Raw genomic sequence first — 26446 nt, forward strand, 5'->3', positions numbered from 1 at the left:
TGGGGTTGGGTGTTGGGTTTTTCCTCCTTAGCCTTTTGTCAGTGAGGTGGGCTCTGCGGTCTTCTTCAAAGGAGGTTGCTGCCCGCCAAACTGTGAGGCGCCAAGATGCACGGTTTGAGGCGTTATCAGCCCACTGGCGGTGGTCAATGTGGCAGGCACCAAGAGATTTCTTTAGGCAGTCCTTGTACCTTTTCTTTGGTGCACCTCTGTCACGGTGGCCAGTGGAGAGCTCGCCATATAACACGATCTTGGGAAGGCGATGGTCCTCCATTCTGGAGACGTGACCCATCCATCGCAGCTGGATCTTCAGCAGCGTGGACTCGATGCTGTCGACCTCTGCCATCTCGAGTACTTCGACGTTAGGGATGTAAGCGCTCCAATGGATGTTGAGGATGGAGCGGAGACAATGCTGGTGGAAGCGTTCTAGGAGCCGTAGGTGGTGCCGGTAGAGGACCCATGATTCGGAGCTGAACAGGAGTGTGGGTATGACAACGGCTCTGTATACGCTTATCTTTGTGAGGTTTTTCAGTTGGTTGTTTTTCCAGACTCTTTTGTGTAGTCTTCCAAAGGCGCTATTTGCCTTGGCGAGTCTGTTGTCTATCTCATTGTCGATCCTTGCATCTGATGAAATGGTGCAGCCGAGATAGGTAAACTGGTTGACCGTTTTGAGTTTTGTGTGCCCGATGGAGATGTGGGGGGGCTGGTAATCATGGTGGGGAGCTGGCTGATGGAGGACCTCAGTTTTCTTCTGGCTGACTTCCAGGCCAAACATTTTGGCAGTTTCCGCAAAGCAGGACGTCAAGCGCTGAAGAGCTGGCTCTGAATGGGCAACTAAAGCGGCATCGTCTGCAAAGAGTAGTTCACGGACAAGTTTCTCTTGTGTCTTGGTGTGAGCTTGCAGGCGCCTCAGATTGAAGAGACTGCCATCTGTGCGGTACCGGATGTAAACAGCGTCTTCATTGTTGGGGTCTTTCATGGCCTGGTTCAGCATCATGCTGAAGAAGATTGAAAAGAGGGTTGGTGCGAGAACACAGCCTTGCTTCACGCCATTGTTAATGGAGAAGGGTTCAGAGAGCTCATTGCTGTATCTGATCCGACCTTGTTGGTTTTCGTGCAGTTGGATAATCATGTTGAGGAACTTTGGGGGACATCCGATGCGCTCTAGTATTTGCCAAAGCCCTTTCCTGCTCACGGTGTCGAAGGCTTTGGTGAGGTCAACAAAGGTGATGTAGAGTCCTTTGTTTTGTTCTCTGCACTTTTCTTGGAGCTGTCTGAGGGCAAAGACCATGTCAGTAGTTCCTCTGTTTGCGCGAAAGCCGCACTTTGATTCTGGGAGAATATTCTCGGCGACACTAGGTATTATTCTATTTAGTAGAATCCTAGCGAAGATTTTGCCTGCAATGGAGAGCAACGTGATTCCCCTGTAGTTTGAGCAGTCTGATTTCTCGCCTTTGTTTTTGTACAGGGTGATGATGGTGGCATCACGAAGATCCTGAGGCAGTTTACTTTGGTCCCAACAAAGCTTGAAAAACTCATGCAGTTTGGCATGCAGAGTTTTGCCGCCAGCCTTCCAGACTTCTGGGGGGATTCCATCCATACCTGCTGCTTTGCCACTTTTCAGTTGTTCGATTGCCTTATATGTCTCATCCAGGGTGGGAACCTCATCCAGCTCTAGCCTTAGGGGCTGTTGAGGGAGCTGGAGCAGGGCGGAATCTTGGACTGAGCGGTTGGCACTGAAAAGAGATTGGAAGTGTTCTGACCATCGGTTGAGGATGGAGATCTTGTCGCTGAGGAGGACTTTGCCGTCTGAGCTGCGCAGCGGGCTTTGGACTTGGGGTGAGGGGCCGTACACAGCCTTTAGAGCCTCGTAGAAACCCCTGAAGTCGCCAATGTCCGCGCTGAGCTGGGTTCGTTTGGCGAGGCTAGTCCACCACTCATTTTGGATCTCCCGGAGTTTGCGCTGAAGATGGCTGCATGCGCGACGGAAGGCTTGTTTCTTCTCTGGACAGGACGGCTTTGTAAGGTGAGCCTGGTGGGCAGCTCGCTTCTTTGCCAGCAGCTCCTGGATTTCCTGGCTGTTTTCGTCAAACCAGTCCTTGTTTTTCCTGGAGGAGAAGCCCAGTACCTCTTCAGTGGATTGCAGTATGGTAGTCTTCAACTGATCCCAGAGGGTTTCAGGGGACGGGTCCGTGAGGCGGGTTGCATCGTCGAGCTTTGCTTTGAGGTTTGCCTGGAAGTTTCCTCTCGCTTCGTCTGACTGCAGGTTTCCAACATTGAACCTCTTTCTGGGGATTTATTGTTCCTGGGCTTTGGCTTGAAGTGAAGGTTGAGCTTGCAGCGAACCAGCCGGTGGTCAGTGTGGCATTCCGCGCTAGGCATGACCCTGGTGTGGAGCACATCTCGTTTGTCACTTTCTTGCACCAGGATGTAGTCCAGGAGGTGCCAGTGTTTGGATCGGGGATGCATCCAGGTGGTCTTAAGGCTGTCCCTCTGCTGAAAAAGGGTGTTTGTAATGACAAGCCGCTGTTCTGCGCAGAGCTCCAACAAGAGGCGCCCATTGTCGTTGCACTTGCTGACGCCATGCTTGCCCAGGATTCCTGGCCAGGTTTCTGAGTCTTTGCCGACACGAGCGTTGAAGTCGCCCAGGATGACAACCTTGTCGGCTGTAGGGGTGCGTTGGATGAGGTTGCGCAGGTCGGTGTAGAACTTGTCCTTTTCTGCTGGTTCCGCCTGGAGGGTTGGAGCATAGACACTGATGAGGGTGATGTGACGCTTGTTTTGAAGGCTGAGTCGCATGGACATGATTCGGTCCGAGAGGCCTGTCGGAAGGTTTTCGAGTTTGGAGGCAATGAAGCTCTTGACCATGAAGCCTACACCAGATAGGCGTCGTTCATCCAAAGGCTTGCCAGACCAGTAGAGTGTGTAGCCCGCGCCGCGTTCTTGGAGGCTGCCTACATCTGCCAGGCGGACTTCACTGAGAGCGGCTATGTCGATGTCAAGTCTGAGGAGTTCATGTGCAATGAGGGCAGACCGACGTTCAGGTCGGTGGCTGTCAGCCTTGTCTAGCATGGTTCTGATGTTCCAGCATGCTAGCTTGAGTTTGTGAGCATCTTTTGAGGGGGAGGACGTGGAGGGGGAGGACGTGGAGGGGGAGGACGTGGAGGGGGAGGACGTGGAGGGGGAGGACGTGGAGGGGGAGGACGTGGAGGGGGAGGACGTGGAGGGGAGGACGTGGAGGGGGAGGACGTGGAGGGGGAGGACGTGGAGGGGGAGGACGTGGAGGGGGAGGACGTGGAGGGGGAGGACGTGGAGGGGGAGGACGTGGAGGGGGAGGACGTGGAGGGGGAGGACGTGGAGGGGGAGGACGTGGAGGGGGAGGACGTGGAGGGGGAGGACGTGGAGGGGGAGGACGTGGAGGGGGAGGACGTGGAGGGGGAGGACGTGGAGGGGGAGGACGTGGAGGGGGAGGACGTGGAGGGGGAGGACGTGGAGGGGGAGGACGTGGAGGGGGAGGACGTGGAGGGGGAGGACGTGGAGGGGGAGGACGTGGAGGGGGAGGACGTGGAGGGGGAGGACGTGGAGGGGGAGGACGTGGAGGGGGAGGACGTGGAGGGGGAGGACGTGGAGGGGGAGGACGTGGAGGGGGAGGACGTGGAGGGGGAGGACGTGGAGGGGGAGGACGTGGAGGGGGAGGACGTGGAGGGGGAGGACGTGGAGGGGGAGGACGTGGAGGGGGAGGACGTGGAGGGGGAGGACGTGGAGGGGGAGGACGTGGAGGGGGAGGACGTGGAGGGGGAGGACGTGGAGGGGGAGGACGTGGAGGGGGAGGACGTGGAGGGGGAGGACGTGGAGGGGGAGGACGTGGAGGGGGAGGACGTGGAGGGGGAGGACGTGGAGGGGGAGGACGTGGAGGGGGAGGACGTGGAGGGGGAGGACGTGGAGGGGGAGGACGTGGAGGGGGAGGACGTGGAGGGGGAGGACGTGGACCTGTCCTCGGGCCTGCGCAAAGGAGCTTTTAGGTGGAGTGCAGTGCGCGCAGTACTGGCCCCACCCTTTACACCCATGGTTCGTGTGCCGTGGCCGAGCAAGCTGGGACGTGGCAGCGAGGTCCTTGGGTCGTAGGTTTTATATCGGAGTGGCCTTCTCCTATGCAGGTATCTTACCCGGGCTGGAGGGGCCTGCCTCCCCTCCTAGGTCGGTCCATACTGCCCGGACTGTGGGAGGTGGCGGCCACAGTCCGGGCACAGGGAGAGCAGCAGCGGCCCCGGCCCCGGTCCGGGCGAAGGGTAGACGGCGGCGGCCCCGATATGTCCCCGATATATCCAGTATAAACAACAAGGAGCAATAAACTACTTGCAGAGTATAGAAAATGTAAGAGAATGCTTAAGAAGGAAATTAGGAATGCCAAAAAGAAGACATCAAGATGCTTTGGCAGATAATGTGAAGGAAAATCCAATGGGTTTCTACAAATATATTAAAAGTAAAAGGATAGGAAGGGACAAAATTGGACACCTAGAAAATTGGAGTGGTCAACCATGTGTGGAGCCTCATGAAATGGGGGGGGGTTCATGAACAATTTTTTGCAAAGTAAATAAGGATGGAAGGGAAACAAATAGAAGTGTCATGGAACATATGAAGTTTAAGGAGAATTAGGTGCTTGTTGCCTTGCAATGAATAAAAGTAAACAAATCCCCTGGACCGGATATGATATTCCCTACACCTTGAGGGAGATGAGTGCTGAAATTGCAGAGTCCCTGGCAGATATATTCAAAATGTTCTTAGTCATGGGGAAGTGGCGGAGGATTGGAGAGTAGCTCATGTTCTCCAGCTGTTTAAGAAGGGCTCCAAAAGTAAACCAGGCAATTATAAGCCAGAGAGCCTGATGTCAGTAGTATGTAAATTATTTGAAGAATTTCTGAGAGATAGGATATATAGATATTTGGACCATCATCAGCTGATAAAGGACAGTCAGCATGGATTTATGTGTGTAGGTCGTGTTTAACAAATCTTGTAGAGTCTTTTGAGGATGTTACCAAGAAGGTTGACGAGGGAAAGGTTGTGGATGTTGTCTATATGGACTTTAGTAAGACCTTTGACAAGGTTCCACATGAGAGGTTGGTTCAGAACATTAGGGCACTAGGTATAAATAGAGAGGTTGGAAACTGGATTCAAAATTGTCTTGGTGGAAGTAAACAGAGAATGGTGATGGATAGTTGCTTCTCAGACTGGAGGTCTGTGTCGAGGATCTGTGTTGGGACCATTATTACTTGTTATCCATATAAATGACCTATGTAGTGGCATCTGGAGGTGAGGTTTTAGACACAAATCACCCCGTAATGGCAGCCGACATGCATTCTGGGGGTTCCACTCCAAGATGGTACTGGACCCCCTCCACCTTGGGCACGAAGCCCGCGAACTGAGTAATGCGTCGGAGTGGGGGGACATCATGACGTCAACTTCTGGTTTTGGGACAGCTGGACCGGAAATGACATAAAAGTTCACTGGAAAGAGAATTAAATGGTTTTTCCTGCTCATCTCAACTTGAGCCAGGTGTTTTTTTCCGTAGTTCTGCTGTCAGTGGCACTACAACCTAGATGATTACATGGTGAATTGGATCAGCAAGTTTGCTGATGACACAAAGATAGGAGGCGTAGTGGGCTGCGAGGAGGATTTTCAAAGCTTGCAGAGGAATGTGGGCCAGTAAATGGCTGATGAATTTTAATGCAGATAAGTGTGAGGTGTTACACTTTGGAAAAGTGAATCTGGCTAGGACATACACAGTAAATGGTTGGGCATTGTGGAGTGTGGAGGAGCAAAGAGATCTGGGAATACATGTACATTGTTCCCTGAAGGTGCCGTCACATATGGACAGAGTTGTAAAGGAAGCTTTTAGCATCTTAGCCTTTATAAATCAAAGTAATGAGTCTTGAAGTTGGGATGTTATGTTGAAGTTATTCAAGTCATTGGTGAGGCCACACTTAGAATATTGTGTGCAGCCCTGCACAGGAAAGATAGCAATAAGATTGAAAGAGTGCAGAGAAGATTTACTAAGATGTTACTGTGTCTTCAGAAGTTGAGTTACTGGGAAAGATTAAACAGGTTAGGACTATACTCCTTGGAATAAAGAAGGATGAGAGGAAACTTGATAGAGGTTTATAAGATTGAGGGGTATAGATAGAGTAGATGTGAGTAGGATGTTTCCCTAAGATTGGGGGAGATAAATACGAGAGGTCATAGCATTAGGCTGAAAGGGGAGAGGTACAAGGGGAATATTAGGAGAAAGTTTTTCACTCAGAGTGGTAGGAGTGTGGAATGAGCTGCCATTTCATGTAGTGAATGGAGATTCAATCTCGAGTTTTAAAAATAAATTGGATAAATATATGGATAAGAGAGGACTGGAGGGTTACAGAATGAGAGCAGGTTAGTGGCATATGCTAGTTTCATTGGTTGGAACAGATCAGAAGGGTCGAATGGTCTTTTTTCTGTGCTGTTATGTTCTATGGTGTTCTGGTATGTTAAATATTCAATCGAGTTGCAAACACTGCACTTTTAGGACTGTTATACAATGAGTTAACAAATCCTCAGTTCTACATCTATTTACAACGTTCGGACATGTTCAAAACTGAAAGTTGGTTCAAACTAACTACATATTTAATGTTTAATTTTGGGGGAATAGATTTATAACAGTTAAAGCATTCTAATGGATTAGGAAAAAAATTGACAAAGATGACATTTTTAATTTTGCTCTAGCTTCAATTTTTTTGTTTAAAAAGATGACTGATTTATACAGCATCACATTACATATTCCTAAAGGAATGAAAAGCACTTGAATTGTTGTTATAACATAGGAAAGCAAAGTATAGTTTAAAAAAAAGCAGATAATATACTTTGGTTAAACAAGATGTGAGACAACTGTTAGCTGAGAAGGAGGAAAAACTCCTTATACTTTTTTTTTGAAAATTTTTTTTAATAATCATAATAAATCATACAATAATAATGTAAAGGGATTGTTTAAATTTGCCTTCAAGTGCCATCCAAAGAGTCCACCACATTATGTGTCCAAGCCTTGATATTGGGCTTGAAGAAATATCCTTCTTGCTTTGAGACAGGTACTGTCAGATTCATACAATGAATAAAGTTTCAACATCAACAAAAAAAGAGTCTGAATGTCGAAGTCTGATTGTGATCTTGTTCCATCATCTCTACCTCATCACTTTCAGTCCGAACGTTGTAGATATATGTAGAACTGAGGATTTGTTAACTCACTGTATAACAGTCCTACAAAAAAATGGACAAATTGGTCAGAAATTATGACTTTCCCAAATAGTTAATCAGATTATACTATAGATGGCACTATTGTAACATTGTAATTTTTTTATTTACTGATAAATGTAACTTGACAATTTAATGTAGCTGTTGAGAGATTTTAACCTCTAGCTACAAATTTTCATTTTAAAAATTCATTTACAACACTGTTAAAGCCAATTCAGCCTTTGAAACCCATGCCACCCACACCAACTCTGTAATTTTTTTTGGAGGGTTGGAGGAAAAAAAAATCCATGCAGGTCACAGGGAAAATATACAAATTCCTTAGACAGTACTGGATTCAAACCAAGTCACTGGTGCTGTAATCGCATTGCACTAACCGTCAGGCTAACCATGCCACCTATCGAACCACTTTATGTTGGAGGAACAATTTATTCATTTTGAATCTTGGAATATTAACACAAATTTGCTTAAATCCTTCTTAATTGAATCATGCGCTCTCTGTAATGAAGTTGTACATTTTCCCCCACGTCCACGTGGGTTGCCCTCTGAGTTTCCTCCCACATTCTAAAGATGTGCATGTTTAGTAGGTGCATTGGTCACATGGATGTGTTTGGGCAGTGTGGGATCCTGAGCTGGAAGGACCTGTTGCTGTCCTGTATCTCCATATTAAATTTTAACAATTAGATTCAAAAAAATGCACAAGTTAGAACTAATTGGAAAATTCTTCATCAGAATTTAGATAAATTATTTGAAAAGTTAAATTGAGGAACTGTTGAAGATTTATGATAAGATAAAGTATAAAAACAAACTGTAATCTTAAGAATGGAACACAACATAGTTGGATTTTTAAATCCTTTCTTTGTCATTTGATAGAAACCTTTGGTTATGTCATCACAACAGCTGTATTTACTGGGCTTACCAACCAGGACCAATTAGCCTATGTATGCCTGAGATTCTGATTTTGGGAGCTAAGCAGGCTCAGAACTGGTTAGTATTTGGAGGGGAGACTGCCTAGGAACACCAGGTGCTGTAGGTTTCTGTGAGGGGTGGGTGGGGCTGGACAAAATGGTGACTCTGCCTTACTGTAGACAAAAGTTAAAGAATTTTATGCATGTTATATTGTAAATGCAGTATTTAATGGAAATTGCTCATGCTATGTTTGTAGAAATGTTTTCTAACACCAGCCGTAAATTTTAATGTTATTGTTATGCTCCTCTGTAGTTTTTAATCTTTCAATGTTATTTTTTAATAAAATTCTGAATTAACTTTTTTAAGATTTGGATTAGTAACTCGTTTGTTGATAATTGTTTGAATCCTTTGAAGATTAAACAGCCAGTTAAAACACGTCATTTGTTTCAAAATAGAAATTGCTTTCAATATATTAAAGAGCTGGTTAACATAATATACAGTCTCTCTACATATCTAATGACCCCTTTTAGCACTGAGGGGTCTCATTCCTGAAAATGTATCCTGAATGCTAGCAAGACATCAATGCCTGCTGTTGTTGATAGAGTTGTGCAGCATGGAAGCAGCTTTTGGCTCCATGGAGTCTGTGCTGATCATCAAGCATCCCTTTTAGATTAATCCCATTTTATTCTCCCCACATTTGCATCACCTCCTATCAGATTGTAACCATGTACCCTGGAATTAATTTGCAATAGGCATGCATATATACATTTCTGAGCTATGGGAGCACTCTGAGGAATACACACAGAATATTGATAATCTAACAGGACAGCATAGTCTGGGTCCTTCATCCACGATGTTGTGTTAGGCCATACATATCAATCTAACCCTTCCTTCTCTCACAGTCCATAAGCCTCCATTTTCCTTATTGATGTGCCTATCTAAGTCTGTGTCAACCTCTACCATCACGCCCATCCATGCATTCCAAGTACCCACCACTCTCTGTTTTTAAAAGCCAAACTTCTGGCATCTTCCCTAAATTTTCATCCACTCAATTTAAATGTTTATCCTTTAGTATGGCCATTGCCTCCTTTCGAAATATACGCTGGCTGTTACCCTAACCCAGGGGCAGGCATCCTTTTACCATGTATAGGCTGGATGGTCTGTCAGTGATGCTATCAGTAATTAAAAAAAAAATTCAGTAACTTCTTGCCTGGGATCTTTTGGCTAATGACATATCCAGGGAATGCCATCTTTAAATTCAAGATGGCAGAGCACCGATGACCCTCTGTAACAATAGAAGGTTAAAAAAACCTGCATTTCTTCAGCATAAAATACATTTTTAAACTTGCTTTTCCTCAGCAATTATTCCCTTCTGAGGTAAAGATTAAGCTAGGGTATAGTAGGGCAATTTCTTTTCAATGTACCACCCTCCCTCCACTCCAACTGCTTACTTGCAGCTCCTGCTTTCCATCTCACTTTCTCCATCTTGAAATGTACCCACTTAGGCGTAATGAAGTGCAAAATCCCTTGCACGGTGTGCGCGTTGGGCTCGCCATGGTTTTCTGAGGAGGCTTTATTCTCATGACACTGGAGCTGGGTTCAGGCAGCCATGGCAGCCGCCTTCCCATCTATTCTACTGGTAATTCCCACCCCCCTCCCCCCACCCACCAAATAGTAGGAGCCCTGTTGCTTGTCTGTGGTGCGTGTGCCCACTGATGGGAAGCAGTGCCGGGAAAGACTTTTGGATTGTGTTGTGGGCCGGATAAATTTGTTGCATCGAAGGCTGGATCTGGCCTGTGGGCCGTAGGTTGCCCACCCCTAACTAATGAATCCTCTCTTTTCTCCCCCCTGAGCCAGACTCCGTTCAAGAGATCTGGCTGCTGTGGCTTTCCCCTGGAAGGTTCTATCACCCATCACTCCCACTTCCTTCCCTCCCCCTCTCAGTGGTATTCTTGTTATTAGGGAAATGGCCACAGAAGTACTCTGCATTACCTTTCTATTCCCTTTCCCTCTCCTGCCAGTTGCCAAGGTACCTGAATCCTAGGTGTGATCTCCTCCCTGTAATTCCTCTCTGTCAACCCTTCATCATCCTGAATGATCTGGAGTTCATCCACTTCCAGCTCCAGTTCCTTAACATGCTCTGCATGGAGCTGTAGCTGGATGCACTTCTTGCAGGGTATAGTTAACGGGCTGATTGTGTATTGAGGTACCTTGGTTTCTGCTCTCTGTCGCCTCCTGTGCCAGAGCCTTGACACATCTCCTTACGTGGCACTTTCTCTCAGCACTGAAAAACCTTGCCCATTTTTACATGTCCGTCTTGATAAAGACTTTCTTCCTGAAGAGGGGCAGTCACAAAGAGAAAGTACAAGCTCCAAAAATATCTGGAAATTGTGGTGGAACTATATGGTCCCAAATGGTTAATTTTTCATATGGCTTATACTATTTGGGATCTGATGTGTTTGGTTTAACACTATCTGAATCCTGATACGTGGACGAGCAGGCAAAATGATAACTTCATGCAGGAACTTCTTAAAATTGTTTCTCTTGCCTTGTAATAGCCGAAGCTGTGTAATTTTTGGGCTAATTGACAAAGATTTTTTGTGTGCAAAGATCTGATTATTCCTGGTCCACATGAGATCTAGGGGTTAAGATTTAGGACCAGGACATTAACATTATTGCACATAACTGAGATTGATAGGTCTTGCCCAGAGGTAATTTTATAAATGTTACAAATTCAAGTCTGCTAAAGTACCAGACAGCAAAGCTCCTCCCTCAGAGGAAATCAACACCACCTATGCCTGATTTGATGACAGTAACAGCAAAGAACCACTTCTCCACTCCCCCATGTTCCTTGATGATCCCATCCTGTCCTTGTCTGAGGATGGTGTTTGTGCTGCTTTCAGAAGAGTGAATCTGAGAAAAGTATCCGCCCCGGATTGAGTATCTGACCAAGTATTAAAGATCTGTGCTGATCAACTTACCAAGGTATTCACGGATATCTTCAATATCTTACTCCAGCAGGGCATTGTACCTACCTGTTTCAACAGATGTCAGTCATACCGGTGCCCAAAAAGAGTGCAATAACCTGCTTTAATGACTATTGACCAGTAACACTTGCATCAACAGTGATAAAGTGTTTGAAAGCTTGGTAATGGAGCATATCAGATCCTGTCTGAGTAGAGACATGGATCCATTCCAGTTTGCCTATCGTAGAAACAGGTCTATGGCAGATGCCATCTTACTGGTTTTACATAAAGTCCTGGAACACCTGGATAGCAAAGGTGCACACATCGATTATATCCATTTATCGATTATAGTTCAGCATTTAACACCATCATCCACTCAAAACTGATCAGCAAACTCCAAGCCTTGGGAGTTAACACCCCACTGTGTAATTGGTCATGGATTAATTCACCTCCAGACTACAATCAGTGACAATTGGTAAGTACTTCTCCACAATCTCCATCAGTACAGGAGCACCACAGGGCCGTATTCTTAGCCCCCTGCTCTTCTTACCTTTCATCTACGACTATATAGCTCAGTATGATAATAACACCATCTACAAATTTGCTGAAGATACTGTGGTAGTGAGTTGTATAAAGGAAGGGGATGAGTCGGCATACAGGATGGAGATTGGAAACTTGACTGAATGGTGCACCAACAACAACCTTGTTGTTGACTTCAGGAAAGGACAGCCAGAGGTATACAATCCAGTGATCATTGGGGGAGGTGGAGAGGGTGAGCAAATTCAGGTTCTTGGGAGTCACTATCTCAGAGGATCTTTCCTGGACCCAACATCCTAATGGGATTGTGAAGAAAACATGTCAGCGCTTCTATTTCCCCAGGAGTTTGCAAAGGTTTGGTATGACACCAGAAACCCTGGCAAATTTCTACAGCGGTGTGGTGGAAAGTGTGCTGACCAGCTGCATCATGATCTGGTATGGGAACACCGATACCCCTGAGCATAAAGGCCTGCAATAGAGCCCAAAATATCACAGGCAAAATCTTCCCTGCTATTGGAACGCTAATGTCAGAGAGCAGTAACAATCATCAAAGACCCACACCACCCAGCACACACTCTGTTCTCACTGCTGCCATCAGGAAAGAGGTATAGGTGCCAAAAGACTCACCATCAGTTTGGGAACAATAGACAATAGGAGCTGGAGTAGGCCCTTCAGCCCGTCGAGCCAGCACCGCCATTTTACAGATCATGGTTGATCACTACTATCAGTACCCCTTTCCAGCCTTATCCCCATAACCCTTAACTCCTTTGCCCACTAACAGCTGCTGGACTCCTCAATGACAAACTCAATCAGGGACTCATTTAAGGGCTCTTGTGCACTTTATTGATTTTTTTTTGTTCTCTCTGTATTGCACAGTTGATTTGTTTACGTTTGTTATCTGCTTACAGTTCTTTGTTTACATGTTTTATGCTGTGATCAGTTTATTTTTGTTGCCCTATCAATTAGTGGTAATTCTGCTGAGCCTGCAGGAAAAGTGAATTTCAGGGTTGTATCTGAAGTCTGAAAATTTGACAATGGTGGATTTTCAAAATGTAAATTAATTTTTGCTTTGTTCAGCACCGACATCACGCTCTGGCACAAAGAACCTACGCATGTGTCTGTTTTGTAACTCTTGCATATTGACAATACACTGTTAATCTGTTTCCAAAGTGACAATTCCTTCCACCTGTTTATTTTCCATCTCACGCCAGTTGTGTGGTAATTGGATAGCCTGTTCTTTGCAAATACCTTTAGTGAGGTCTCAGTTATTTAATTTTAGTGACACAGTGTAGTAAACAAGCCTTTCTGGCTCATAAGCATGCACTGTTTGGTTACACCCATGTGACTAATCTTCTAACCCTGTATGTTTTGGAATGTGGGAGGAAACTGGAGCACCCAGAGGAAACCCATGTGGACACGGGGAAAATGTGTAAACTCCTTTCAGACAGTAGCGGATTCAAACCTGGGTTGCTAGCACTTGAATAGCATAGTGCCATTTTTAAAAAGCGGTTATTAATTTTTTTGCCATTATTTTTAACCATTATTAACTGTGTGAACTTGTTTGCTGATGGTTCCAGTTGTAATGCATCTAGCAGCAAACTATATCTCCCCAAAATAATTTAACACCTGTTACTTTGCAGATTTTGCAGCAATGCAAAGCTGAAGCTGTTCGATAACTGTTGCCAAAGTGGGGGTCTGTATAAGAAACTAATGATGCAGCAGTATGTTGTATAGCTTAGATCGTTTAGTCATGTGTTTAATGAATATCTGTAAATAGAAACTAAGATTGGAGTTCTATCGATGAAATCATAACTGAAGATGTTCAACATTTTTAAAATTAGTTTTTTGCATTGGAAAATATGAATTTTTGAAAAGAGTGATGTGTAATTGAGCATGAATTATTGAGTAGCTTTCTAATGCAAACTGATGATAGTATAATACAACCAGGCATGCAGTTATTTTCAGTTTATTGTCATCCAAATAAAAAAAATTCTGGTGACAGACAATGTTTAAAAATTAGTTCCTATTTAACTGCAACATATTGTCAGAATACTTAAATGAAATCCATGTTGAGACACCTTATTCCTGTTGCATGGAAGTTCGCCTTTTAAATCTAGAATTAAATGACCAAGATTAGTAACTTACCTAGAGATAGAGAGGAAAAAATCAGTTTAGATTTTCAATGTTAGTGATTAGAATTTTTAAAACATGTAAATGATTATTGCTTTTATGGGATGTGAATTGGGCTTCACTTGTTGATGGACAAACATAGGGCCTTAAAACATAAGTACAAATTTGTAAACATTCAGCATCTGAGACATTAACTGCAGTTAACATTTCATAAGATTCTTTTTTTATTATCAGATAATTACATAATGATGTAATATACATGATGTACTTCAACTTTTGTCTGCTGCAAGATGTTCAAAGAATTGCCATGAGCATTGCCTGCCTCTACAAACAATAAGAGAAAGGGAAGTAAAAGAGAGTCCAAGTGAGACTACTCAGAAATGCTGCAAGTTTGTGGATTCACCCCCCAGTGCTCCTGCAGCCTCACAGACTCCTGCTCAATCCATTGGCAACCCAGGCTCCAAGTCTAAACCTCTGATATGATCGGGAAGCCTTCAGTGCTCAAGTCACTTCAGGAGCCCTTCTTGTCCTCATCACCCTCTCGAATCCTGGTTCTAGTACCTGGTTCCCATGAGCAAGTCTCCAGCAGCCTGCAGTCCTTCAACCATAAGTTGGGAGCACCCCACATCCTGTGTGGGTCTTTCAATTGCTGAGCTCATTTCTGCAATGGGTTCTTTATCAAACCTTATTATTTATGTCTTGTTAAAGGGATTATATTATGACTATTCTGTTAGGTACAGCAGTGCCTTTATAAGGAGCAGGGAAACAAGTCTGAGGTCAGTTGGATATCCAGTATTACTTAAGATGAGCCTGTCAGTAATAAAAGGTGGAATGTTTGTGTGGTTTTGCATCACTGGTTATGTTTGTCCACTGAACCATCATCATTTTACAAACTCTTTAGCATTATTTTTTCATGAACTTGTTTGGCTCTTTGTTCTCATAAGATTTTGTGTTAATCATTTATTCTTTTCAGGTATAAAAATGGATATCAAGTGTTGGGCAGCTGAAGACCTGACCATGTTTATCTGTACATTGAACCCAGAAGATTGGAGGATGAACATGTTTTCAAAATACAGAATAAAACATAAGGACTTGCTGTAAGTAAACAGAAATGAAATAACTGTTGGTAATGTAACTCAACCAAATAAAATTTGCTGAAGCCCAGAGAATAGAGTAAGGGTTATCTTGATTCCAGCTGATGTGTGATTACTTGAAAGCCATTGTCAAAGTTGGATGACTTGGAGCATGACAGAGTTATGTGAGATGTTTAAATCTCTGAGATTCCATTCATGGTGACTTCAAGTGCAATTGCATAACAGTAACAGTCACAGCCTCCTAAAACATTGCATTCTGTTATTGGGTGGGGGGGCAAAGGTGAAGGAGTAACATTGATTGCTAGTGTTGGTATCATTGCACAGTAAAATGAATCGATGGATGGATTCATGGCAAATGTACCAAAAATGAGGTGAAAGTGAAGTGGAAAATCTTACTGTAGGCTGCATAATTTATGCTGCTTGTAAGGTTTAGAGAAAATTTATTCTGGCGACTTCTTATCTACTTAGGATTTAAATTCATCTGTTTGTCAATGGCCTTCCATCTAGCAGAGTGTCACAAGTGGGGATGTACGATGATGATTACGCAATATTTAATTCGATGTACAGTCAGTGAATGAAACATCCCTCTCTCGTTTGCAGCAAGATCTTGACAATATCAGGTACAGGCTGATAAATAACAAGTAAAATTTGAATCACCAATGTATCAGGCAAGAGTTTGGAACCAGCAACCCTTGCAATTCATGGTCATCATTAACCTGAAATTCAGCTGAACTTGCTGGTTATTACTACAGCTACAAGAGTGGGTCAGAGTTGGGTATCCTGACACAAATGTCATGCCTCCTGACAACCCAAATAATTTCTACCATTTACAAAGCACAATTAAAGAGTGTGATAGAATAGTGTCTGCTTCTGTGGATCAGTGCAGCTCCGACAATTCTCTTTTTTTTTGTAAATTTTATTTAAAAGTTTTCCATACATGTAATAATATCCGTACAAAATATAACAACCAAATATTAATATCCAATCGATTACATGATGAAATAAACCCCAACCTCCCCACGAAACTAACCCCAAAAGAAGAAAAAGGATGAAAAGAAAAAAAGTGAAATAGTGTTGTGGAGAAAGAATTTCACTACTAACACCAGGGTAATGTTTCGGAAGAGTTAATTAGGGCGAGATATCTTGGAGAGCAGTCCCTGTAACAGACAGGTCTCAGCTCTGAACTACACAGTTGCACAGCTCGAATTTATACAGTGAAGTAAACAAGTTAGTTTGCAAAGTCAGCAGAATGAGTTACTAGAGGAAAGGGGAGGAAATCACAAGAACATAATGCAATCAGAGCGTCTCAGACATAATGCAATCAGAGCGTCTCAGAAGATAAGGAATGTTATCTGGAGCTATACCTTTGCAAACGGCACCCGAGACCAGAGATCCTGTCTCATTCCATTCTCACAAATAACTTTTATATCATGCCATTAACCCCTTACGAGTTACTCTACCATCTACAGTATCCTTCCATTTGGCAAATTTCTTCCACAGTTAGAAAACATAAGAAACTAGGATAGAAATCTGGTTTCGGGAAGTTCCCCCTTACCACATGGAGTTAATTATTTATAATATAATATTTCCAGGAGGTTAACAAAGTTTGAGGCTTAAAGAAAAGGTCTATAAATTAATTCCCTCAATTCTTAATTACAGGGACCAAGTTTTCAAAAATACTTCATACTTATCAAATTATAATTAATCTTCTCTAAAGGAACACAACTATGAATTTCTACATTCCATACCCAAGTGGGTATCTGATTTCCATGTCACTGCTATACATTTTCTTGCTACTGCTAAAGCAATCTTTAAAAATTGTTTTTGATATGTAGATAATTTCAGTTTCAGTCTTATCCTCTCAATATTGCCTAATAAAAATAACATTGGAATTTATGGAAATTTAATTCCCATTACCTGTTCTAAATAAGACACCAAATTTGACCAATAGGATCTCACTTTGGAGCAAGACCAAGTAGAATGTAAAAAAAGAACCTACCTCCTGATCACATCTAAAATACAGATCAGATAAGTCTGATTTCAGTTTATTTAGCTTTTGCGAAGTGAGATGTAACTGATGGAAAAGATTGTATTGACTAGCCTATAGTATTTGTCATACTGTCCCAGCACAACTCTGACCAATTTATTTCATCTATATTAACATTTAAATCTGTCTTCCAACATTTTCTGGACTTGTGTATCCCCTGTTTAATAATTTCCTTCTGCAATAAAGTATATATAGCTGAAATAAATGTCTTAGTATATCTATTATGTATCAATATTTATACATCACCACATTTGAGTAAAAACATTGCTGGACCTAGTTTATTTCTCAAATAAGCCCATAATTGATAACAAAAAAGGGCATTATTTTATATCCAATATTTATTTTTTAATTGATCAAATGTCATTAAATTTCTATCTACATAACAATATATCTAATTCCTTTCTGAAAACCAAATATTAAAAAATTGATTATCCATTGAAAATAGAATGTCAGTTTTGCATCAAAGGCATTTTATTATCATCTCTCTGCAATTTGTACACCTGAGAATAAAATAGTTTGAAAGCCTCATTAATTTCATGAGGCTTAAAAGTAGTCACATTCAACTCTGTTGTAACTGCATTAATATTTCTTGAAACTTGTTCCATTTCAATTGCTAAACAAGGACCTTGTGAGCCCTTTCACCTAACTCATAATATCTCTATCTCTGACAATTCTTAAGCAGCTTGATAACAAACTAGATTCATCTCCCCAAATATTCATTCCTGACCCATCATTGTGAACTATTTACAACATCCAATGCAATTACTTGGCCATCTACTTGTACACCATCACCCAAATATGCAGTACTTCCCACCAGGAGGGACTTGGGTAGCAAGCTCATCAGTCTCCTACAACCCCCACATTGTCTTGTCTTGAAAACTCAATGCCAGTCCTTCATTATTGGGGTCTAAATCCTGGAACTCCCTAACCAACTCTTTGACTATCTTTGCCAAAAGGACTGCTTCATTTTCAAAGGACAGCTCATGGATGGCAGCTCAGGAGTGGTTCAGGATGGGCAACAATTCTGGCCTTGCTGAGACACTAGTTACTGAAAATAAAATAAAACAACATGTTTGCCCTTTATAATATTTTGACACTATATGAAAACACCCTGTAAAAATGGGCTAGTTTGTCCTGGACTAAGCCTGCAACTTGGCTCCATGGCTGGAGGATGAGGTTGCCTGGATATTCTGTAGAAGAGGGACGTATAGATGATCTTCTACCCCTGTGCAGGCCAGGTTCCACCATCTGCTTTACTCTTGAGACCAGTAGTGGAGCTTAAATTCTGATGCACAGGCTTCTGACCTCCAGCTTGTCTCAGACTTGCACCTTTAATGTACATGCACATTATTCTGAGATGTACTGGACATTACCAAGTCAAATTTATTTACAAGTATAAACAGATCAAAGCAGGATTCTCCAGTCCTCGGTACAAAGCATGCAGACATACAACCAGATGTAATGCACATATAGACAAACAATATATATGCAGGACAAGTATTCATCTATACAAATAAATAAATAGTGCTTCATGAATATGACAGTCTCGGATGGTTAGTGTGAGCAGTTTCTTTGGCCATTCAGCATTCTCACTGTTCCTCAGCCTGGTGGTGCTAGCTCTGGTAATCCTGCATGCATTCCATGTCAGCAGAACCCCATGGAACCTACAGATGCAGGTAAATCTAATTCAATCTATTAAAAAAAAATCACCAAGGACCTTGTTGCTTGTATATTGATATGAGCATGGATTGGAATCAGTTGACTGTTTTCTGTTCAAATTGTTAACAGATGCAATTTTTCTTGGTATAATCTAATAAAGCACCACTACAAAAAAAATCAGTTTAAATAACATCTGCTTAAAAAAAAATCTTTGTTTTGTTTTATATGGATAGTGTTCCTTTGAAAAACTTTCCAAATAGATTTAAGGGTTGCTCTCAATTCCCCCCCCCCCCCTACTGTGGGGGAAACCATGCTTTATTAATATCTTGTTCCAGCTTATCCCTTTTCTTTTCTGAGCACTGCTTTAGGATGGAGTACAGTTTCGTTGCTGCTTGTATTTCTTGACCTGTATTTGTTGACCTGTCAAAGTAACTTTAGAATCAACGGAGTACAATCAGCTCACAAAGAATCATCGAATCTTGGGGGGGGAAAAAAAGCCCATGTCAGAAATATTAACTGCAGTTCTTTTTTTTTCTCATATTGTGTGCTCACACCCTTTGTATGTTTGTTTTAAGATTCCACATTTGCTGATCTTGAAGGTTAAAGGCTTTCATTGAGTTTCCCATTCCACTCAGGATTGATACTTGACCTATCTTTTGTCGTTTGCAGGTTATTTGACCAGAAGGAAAGCAACACTTCAACTTATGTTAGTAATTGTGTGCAGCAGCGTGTAATTAAGTGCACTGTATCATCCCTTGAGTTATATCGCAAGTATTTAATTTGGATAGAAGTGATTACCAATTCTGGAATCTTGCAATCACCTCTGATGATTGTCAAGCCAATAAATGTAGGTAAGTCTGGAGATAATTATGCTCTTTCAATGTGAAATGCTATAAACCTTTGTGTGTAATATCAGGAAAAATTAAATGAAAAGCAAAGTAAAGGCGATATCAACAGTGGATTGGATTCTTAAATGCTGTTGATTGTGGGACAAAAGAGTTAATGAATAAATTTAAAGAAAACACCTGGCTTTTTGACTCTGTCTGTTCATCTCTTGATTTTACAATTTGTAAGTTGTCAGGTAACAAGGATTTTGGATGGAGTGCATTTTGGATAACGTGATAGAAGAAGTGTTTATTTTACTTAAAATTAGCAGAATAAAATCGTCATCCGTGTCAGAAAAATATGCAATACCTTTTGAGAAATCAGTCATTTCTATTCTGGTTAGTACATGGAGCATTTCATGCAATTATTAGTGGGTCTCCTGCAAGTCAAAGGGAAATTGGATGAGATAAGCTCTTGATAACGGTGAATACAAAACCATTGCTATGTTTTTTTTTCCAGTTATTTAACATTCCCTGTTGCCACAACCAACTTCCATTTCAACTCTGAAAGCCGAATATGGATGATTTTCTTAAATCTTTGCACCTCATTGGATCCCAAAACTTTAATTAATTCAGCTCAGGAATTTATTGACATGAACTCTGCATGGAATTAATATTTTTAATTTACTTCCTTGGTCATCTCATGATATTATTCTTTGGGTGGCAAAAGATAAACCAAGTTTGTTCACAAATTTCACCACCTTTGGAGCAAATCTTTCAACAAATACAATCCAGCCATTCCTCTGCACTCCAGGTCAGCTTGAGATCTGGTTGAAAGAGTTGAAATTAGTTAACAGGAAAACTTGCACTGTAGGAGACCCAGGTTTTCTTGGAATGAGTCAAGAATCCCCATGTTCGATATGTTTGTCCTAATGGATTATCTTCTCATTGTCCCTTTTCTTTTGAACAGTTTATTTCGAATGTTGACATTTTCTTTCTTCAGTTCTGCATGTTGAAATATATCTTCATTACACAGTTTGATGTCATATTAGTGAAGATGGGGAAATGTTAACATGTCATACCATAAAAAAATTGACAAACTCAAAGAAACTCCTGAGATGGAACAAATAAAAATTCTAGTCTAGAAAATGAAGTAGATCATTTAAAATTGTTCTTTCTTAAGAACATTATGTATTTATGACAAAATTTTAAAAATCCATCTCCTCTGGTAAACTACCAGTTTAATTTCACGTGTTATAATAGACATTCAATTGGGATTAATGGTAGACCTTTGGGTGTATGGCTGCAATCTGATGGCATTAAATTACATTTCACATTGATCCAGATGGTGAGCCCAGATATGTCAAGAACTTGAAAAGATGTTCCAGTGAGAGCTCTCCTGCAGGTCCACTTGGTTAATGCTCTGGAGGTTGTTGAATAGAATAGGTAGTTCCAAAATCGGTCTGCAGTCTGACTAGAATTAATAATAGTAGCCAGGTGAAATTGGCACTTGTGTTTGCCCTACGCTACAAGCTGGCAATTCACCAGAAATGTTGTGGGAAGGGAAGAGGTAGCATATTTAGCAGAGAAAACGATAACTGGAGTTTTTAAAATTCAGATTTGCAACAGAAAATGTAAATTGCACCAGAATATTTCCTGATTGGAAATAAAATAATGGTTTTGAATTTTGCTCCATTCAGTGGCTCTCTGTGCAATATCACCAGTGCTTTATTTTCCCTTTTGTCTTTTCCAGTCAAGGTAAATCCTCCCTTAAATCTTCAGACTGAAATGACTGTTGAAGGAGTTTTCAACCTTAGTTGGTCAAGCCCAAACCCTCAACCATATCTCTTCCAGTTTGAAGTAAAATACTCCACTGGCAACCCAGAGAGAGCATGGAAGGTACTGTCTGTGTTTTTTTTTAAAAACAGGTTATTTGTCTATTTACCATCTTTTTCTGCCCATTTCATAATTTGTATGTAAGTGGGTAAATAAATAATATTCTCCTAAACCCTACTGCATCTCGCTTCGAACAGAATTTGACACCTTCCCATAAAGGCTGAGGCATATTTTTGATAATTAATAGTACTGTTTAAGAGCATGCTGGTGTAGTCATGAAGTGTATCACTTGATTCAAATTAACTTGACAACAACTTATTTCTTAGTTTTCAAAGCAAATGCAGCAAACTTACCAGCACACATGCCAATCTGCTCTATCCGTTAGGCCACCTGTTACACTGTAATGGAGAGGGATTGCATCAGCACACTCAATTATGAGAAGAGAATGATATTCATCTTATTAAACCTATTAATAGACCACACAATGTATCATTTGGCAACCAATGTAATTTACTTATATTGTTATTTAAAGAGGGATTGAAAAATCCAGGAGGACCCTTACGACCCTTCATGCAGCATCTTCCAGCTACTCTTGTCAGGGGGATAAAGATTCAGAAGTATTAGGACCAGAACCACTTGAACAGCTCCTGGGCACTGAGACTGATGAATGACTATTGAACTGCAAAAACAACTCTCTGTGACAAATGAACTGTGTATATGTATCACTTGTCTGTATGTGTTTTGTGCTGTTCTACACCGTGAACTGGAGAATGTTGTTTCATTAGGTGGTGCTGGTACAATTGGATGACAAATAAACTTGAACACAATGGGTTTATACATGCCACCCTAACAATTTACAAAAACCCAATCATATTTCATGTTCTTTTAAACAATGCGCAGGATCTTTCCTACATATGACACATATAGAGGCCTCCAGGCACATCAAGTGTTGGGCAGCTGAAGATCTGACACTATTTATCTGTACATTAAATTCAGAAGATTGGAATTGACAGTGCAAGGTGGAAGAATGGGGTGATCCTCATACACGAGTGGCCAGTTCCAACTTGATCCTCCCACTGCTCTCTATCCCACCACATCATCTTATGCACCAGAGAAGATGCAAAACCTCCCCCCCCAGCCCCACCCCCCAATAGTTAAAGTTTTTGAGGTTTTGTTAGTTTGTTGCCTTGGCAATAAATTCTGGTTCTCAATATTAATGATTTTGATGAAGTACTGAGTATAATCTATCCAAAGTAGCAGATGAATCACTGTGGGAAAGTAAGTTGTGAGGTGTCTACAAATTATCTGCAGAGGGATAGTGACAGGTTTAGTGAATGGTGTCCAGAGAACACCAAAAACTAGCAGCAATAGATATTCACCACTGTGGTGATGTGTAATTACACCACTAGGTCACCAGGGGTCATCCTGGTGACCTTGTATATAAAGCAGTCCAGAGCTACAGTCTAGCCTTCCAGGTTCATTTTGCAGAGACAAGACCTCTTAGTGTACATATTAGTTTATTAAAGCTATCTTGTACTCTCACTGCAGGTGTAGTTATTGTCAGTACAACCACAACGCAGGATTACTTAAACAAAAGTAGTTTTTAATTATAATTGAACAAGAAAACAGAATTAAACTTTAACTTATTACTTAGCCTATTCACTTAACCTACCTAGCCCCCCCCCCTCCAATACTAAGTGCAGGTGTGTGTAATGTATATATAAGATTAGAAAGGTTCTTTGGATCACAGTCCAATCTCTCTGGTTGCAGGCAATCTTTGTACTGTGCACATAAGTTGGCATTAACAAAGTTCACCAGTCTTTGATGCTTAACAGGCAAATGGTTACCACTCAGGAGGGTTCTTGCTGGTTTTCAGAGAAAGATTCCTTTTGTTCCAGGACATCCGCAACAGATTCCTTCTCAATCAGTCTTGCTGACGAAACTTTCCCCCTTCAGGGTTCTCCAGATGATCCTTTTTCTTTCAGGTCGCCTTTCAGACTGCCAGTCTTCTCCTTTGACAGATTGCCTTCCAAAATTTGCCTGCTTGTCCCTCTGGAACTGATTTCTATGTCTCTCATCTCTGTTTCACTACCTCCCTCTTAGAGCAAAACTGTTCTGCGTCTGCCTGCAAAGATCACATGCTCTCCCAGGCCAGCTGTATTCTGCAACTTTGTTACTCTTTCTGCAAAAAGCACCCTGCAAAAGTCCTGCAAAAACTCTGTGTTTTGAAATGTGTGTGTGCAAACTACTCTAGCAATTCCTCCCAAGCCACCTCTAAATACTGTCACAAGGGGAAGATGGAATATAATGTGAAGAAATGTTTTGACCATTTTGGAAAGAAGAATAAAATTGTGATCTTTGTTTAAATGTGAGAATTTTAAATATTGGTGTCCATAGAGGCTTAGTGTCTTTTTTTCAAGAAATGCATAGGTGGCATGCAAGTGTGCTGTGTCATTAGGAAGGTCTTTGGAATGTGGAGTGTAGACTTAATTTCAAGTGACATGGTGTAGTGTACTTGTGGAGACTCATGGGCTTTCTTTCTGGAACCTGGTGGGAATGTGGATTATGGAGAGTCATGTAGCCTCTCTGTCTGAAACCAGGTAGAAATGTCGATTGTGGAAGGTCACATGACCTTTGTCTGGAACCTAGTCATCCCCTGCCAATCAAGGTTGGACTCTGCCCACCCATTAGTGGACATCTGACCATTGGCCCCTTTAAATTACTTAGTGATTACCTGAGCTAGACTCCCCAGCTTGCTGCACTTTAAAAGTCTACCATGTCAAGCAGATCTTCCTCATTGCTCCTTGATCCTGAATATGAATACTGCTCTATGCCAGGTTGTGAACTGTGGGATTTTTGGAGGAGTCGTTGGTGTGCACTGCACTTAGAGCGGGACTGTTGTTTTGTGTGGGAAGACTTAGTATTGAACCGCACCCCGTTGGTACAGGGAACTAGGAGTGTGTGTTGGGGACCCCATCTTGTAAGAGTGTGCTAGTTACTGAATATTACTACATGAGTATAATAAAAAGAGAGAATAGGCACCCACTGGTATCGGTGATAGCTGTATCTGAGGCGAATGCCAATATAGTTTTAGCATCAAGTGTTGTTTTGTGTCATCCCCATTACAATTTGCTTGTGGGTACAATAAAGATCGTCCATTGTCTGTTAGCCTGTGTCTGGATTCGCTTGTCTGTGAATCCATCAAACTTGATGTAAATTTCATGTAATACATGACTACAAGTAAGAAAGTCTTGGATTCTTTATTCATGGAGGGGATACTCACTTTTTGAGGGAAGCAGTGAGGAGGATTCACAACAGATTCCTGGGTTGTATTCTGAGAGAAGATTAGCAGAATGAGCAAAAAAACAGGTAGAGTTCACAAGAACAAGATGATGCTGTAATGTATCATTTTGAAAGAGATTGGCTGGGACGATGATGTGGTTCTCTCAGTGGAGGAATTTTGAATCAAGGTATTTGTCTCAAAACATTTAAAATTGAGATAAGTAGCAATTTCTTATGAGTGTTATAAACCTTTTGAGTGTTTGACCCAAGAGAGCTGTATATGTTGGCCACTTGAGATGAAGATAAATACTTGACCTGTAAGGGAATCTATGGTAATTGAGATCAGCCCAGAAAGTGAAGATAAAATTAATCATAACCTTGTTTGAAAAGCAGAATAGGTTTGACTGTCTGTAGGAGTTGTCCCTCCTCCTCATCCTCTTGTTCTTGCGTTGATAACCCTACATTATAGGTCAAGGATGTCTGGGAAAACTCTGTAATGCTTCATAGTTTGGAGAGTGACCTTTCCTACCAAATTGTCATTCGGTGTAAACGTCGCAATGGCCCAGGATTTTGGAGTGATTGGAGTGATCCTTTACATGTGAAAGTACAGGGTAAGTATTGATTTACTGTAACAAATAAATAGAATGCCAAACTGATAGAGTAACAAAGAGAATGTCTTTTAAAGGTGTTTATTTCTTTATAAGATTGTACAAGGGTTCGTTGAGTTCTGAGGGACTCAAAGATGTGTCTATTCTTTAAAATATTATTTACTGTGAATAATGTTTACCTTATTCCTAAGGATGTAACTTATCTTTTTTAGGAATTTCCTCCTCATTCCTAAATCACCAGGTTGATCCTAGAGAAGAGGGGGTTGACCTATGAGGAGAGATTAAATCGCCTGGGATTATACTTGCTTGAATTCAGAAAAATAAGAGATCTTATCGAAATATCTAAAATTATGAAAATGATAGATAAGATAGGTATGAAGATTGCTTTCACTGGTAGGTGAGACCAGAACTAGAGGACACAGCCTCCAGATTCAGGGGAATAGATTTAAGACGGCTACGTAATTAAACATATTTCAAGTTCAGTTAGATAGATTTTTACACTTTAAAAAAAGAAATTAAGGGATATGTGTAAGAAATTAATGGATATGGGGAAAAGGCAGTAGGTGGAGTTGAGTCAGTGATTAGATCAGACATGATCTTATTGAATGGTGCAGCAGACTCGATGGGCCGGATGACCTACTCCTGCTCCTAGTTCTTATGTTCATATTAAAATTTTTAATTCAGTTAATTAAATATTGCATTATACGTAATTAAACTTACAAAAAATATTGTTAGAATTTATCAAAAGGCCTTGTTTTTGATCGATCCCCAACTGTTTTTAATAGTTTACCTATATCGCTATAAGCTGTGAAAAGCTCTTGTTTGCTGGGGGAGCAGTTTCCAGGGGGGAGTTTATGCAACACCGGGGGTTCAGGCTGTACGGTGGAATAGAGTTGGATCGCAGAGGGTGAGTGGGGTGGGCAGGCCAAAATGTCAAACACTAAACTGTGAGTGCCATACTATGATGGCCAAAATGTCCAGTGCCAAAGTGTGGGCGCTAAAATGTCCGAGACCCGAATATTTGTTATCTCATGAGGAACTTTGATCAGAGGAACATTTACCTGAATGATGCAATTGAGTCATGCAGCATAGACAGACTGTTTGGCTCAACTCGTTTATTCTGATCAAGTTGGCACTCTGGGCCATCCCCATTTGTTTACACTTGGTCCATATCCTTCTCAGTCCCTTCTATCAATAAATCTATCCAAATGTTTTTTGAATACTGTTATTGGGCCCACTTCTACAGTTCCCACTAGCAGCTCATTCCAGATACAAGTCACCCTCT

At 41.8% G+C, this 26446-nt stretch overlaps 1 protein-coding gene across 1 annotated transcript in view; it reads left to right on the forward strand.

Annotated features, from left to right (window-relative positions):
- lepr (leptin receptor) overlaps positions 1 to 26446 on the forward strand; it is a 121535-nt gene that overhangs the window by 27460 nt on the left and 67629 nt on the right. Inside the window, exons 4-7 of the mRNA XM_069938352.1 lie at positions 14785 to 14908; positions 19281 to 19462; positions 21189 to 21334; positions 25023 to 25164. Of these exons, the coding sequence (XP_069794453.1) occupies positions 14785 to 14908; positions 19281 to 19462; positions 21189 to 21334; positions 25023 to 25164 (594 nt within the window). The remainder of the gene's footprint in view (positions 1 to 14784; positions 14909 to 19280; positions 19463 to 21188; positions 21335 to 25022; positions 25165 to 26446) is intronic.

The sequence above is a fragment of the Narcine bancroftii genome, chromosome 5 (assembly GCF_036971445.1).
Source record: "Narcine bancroftii isolate sNarBan1 chromosome 5, sNarBan1.hap1, whole genome shotgun sequence".
Lineage (NCBI taxonomy): Eukaryota > Metazoa > Chordata > Chondrichthyes > Torpediniformes > Narcinidae > Narcine > Narcine bancroftii.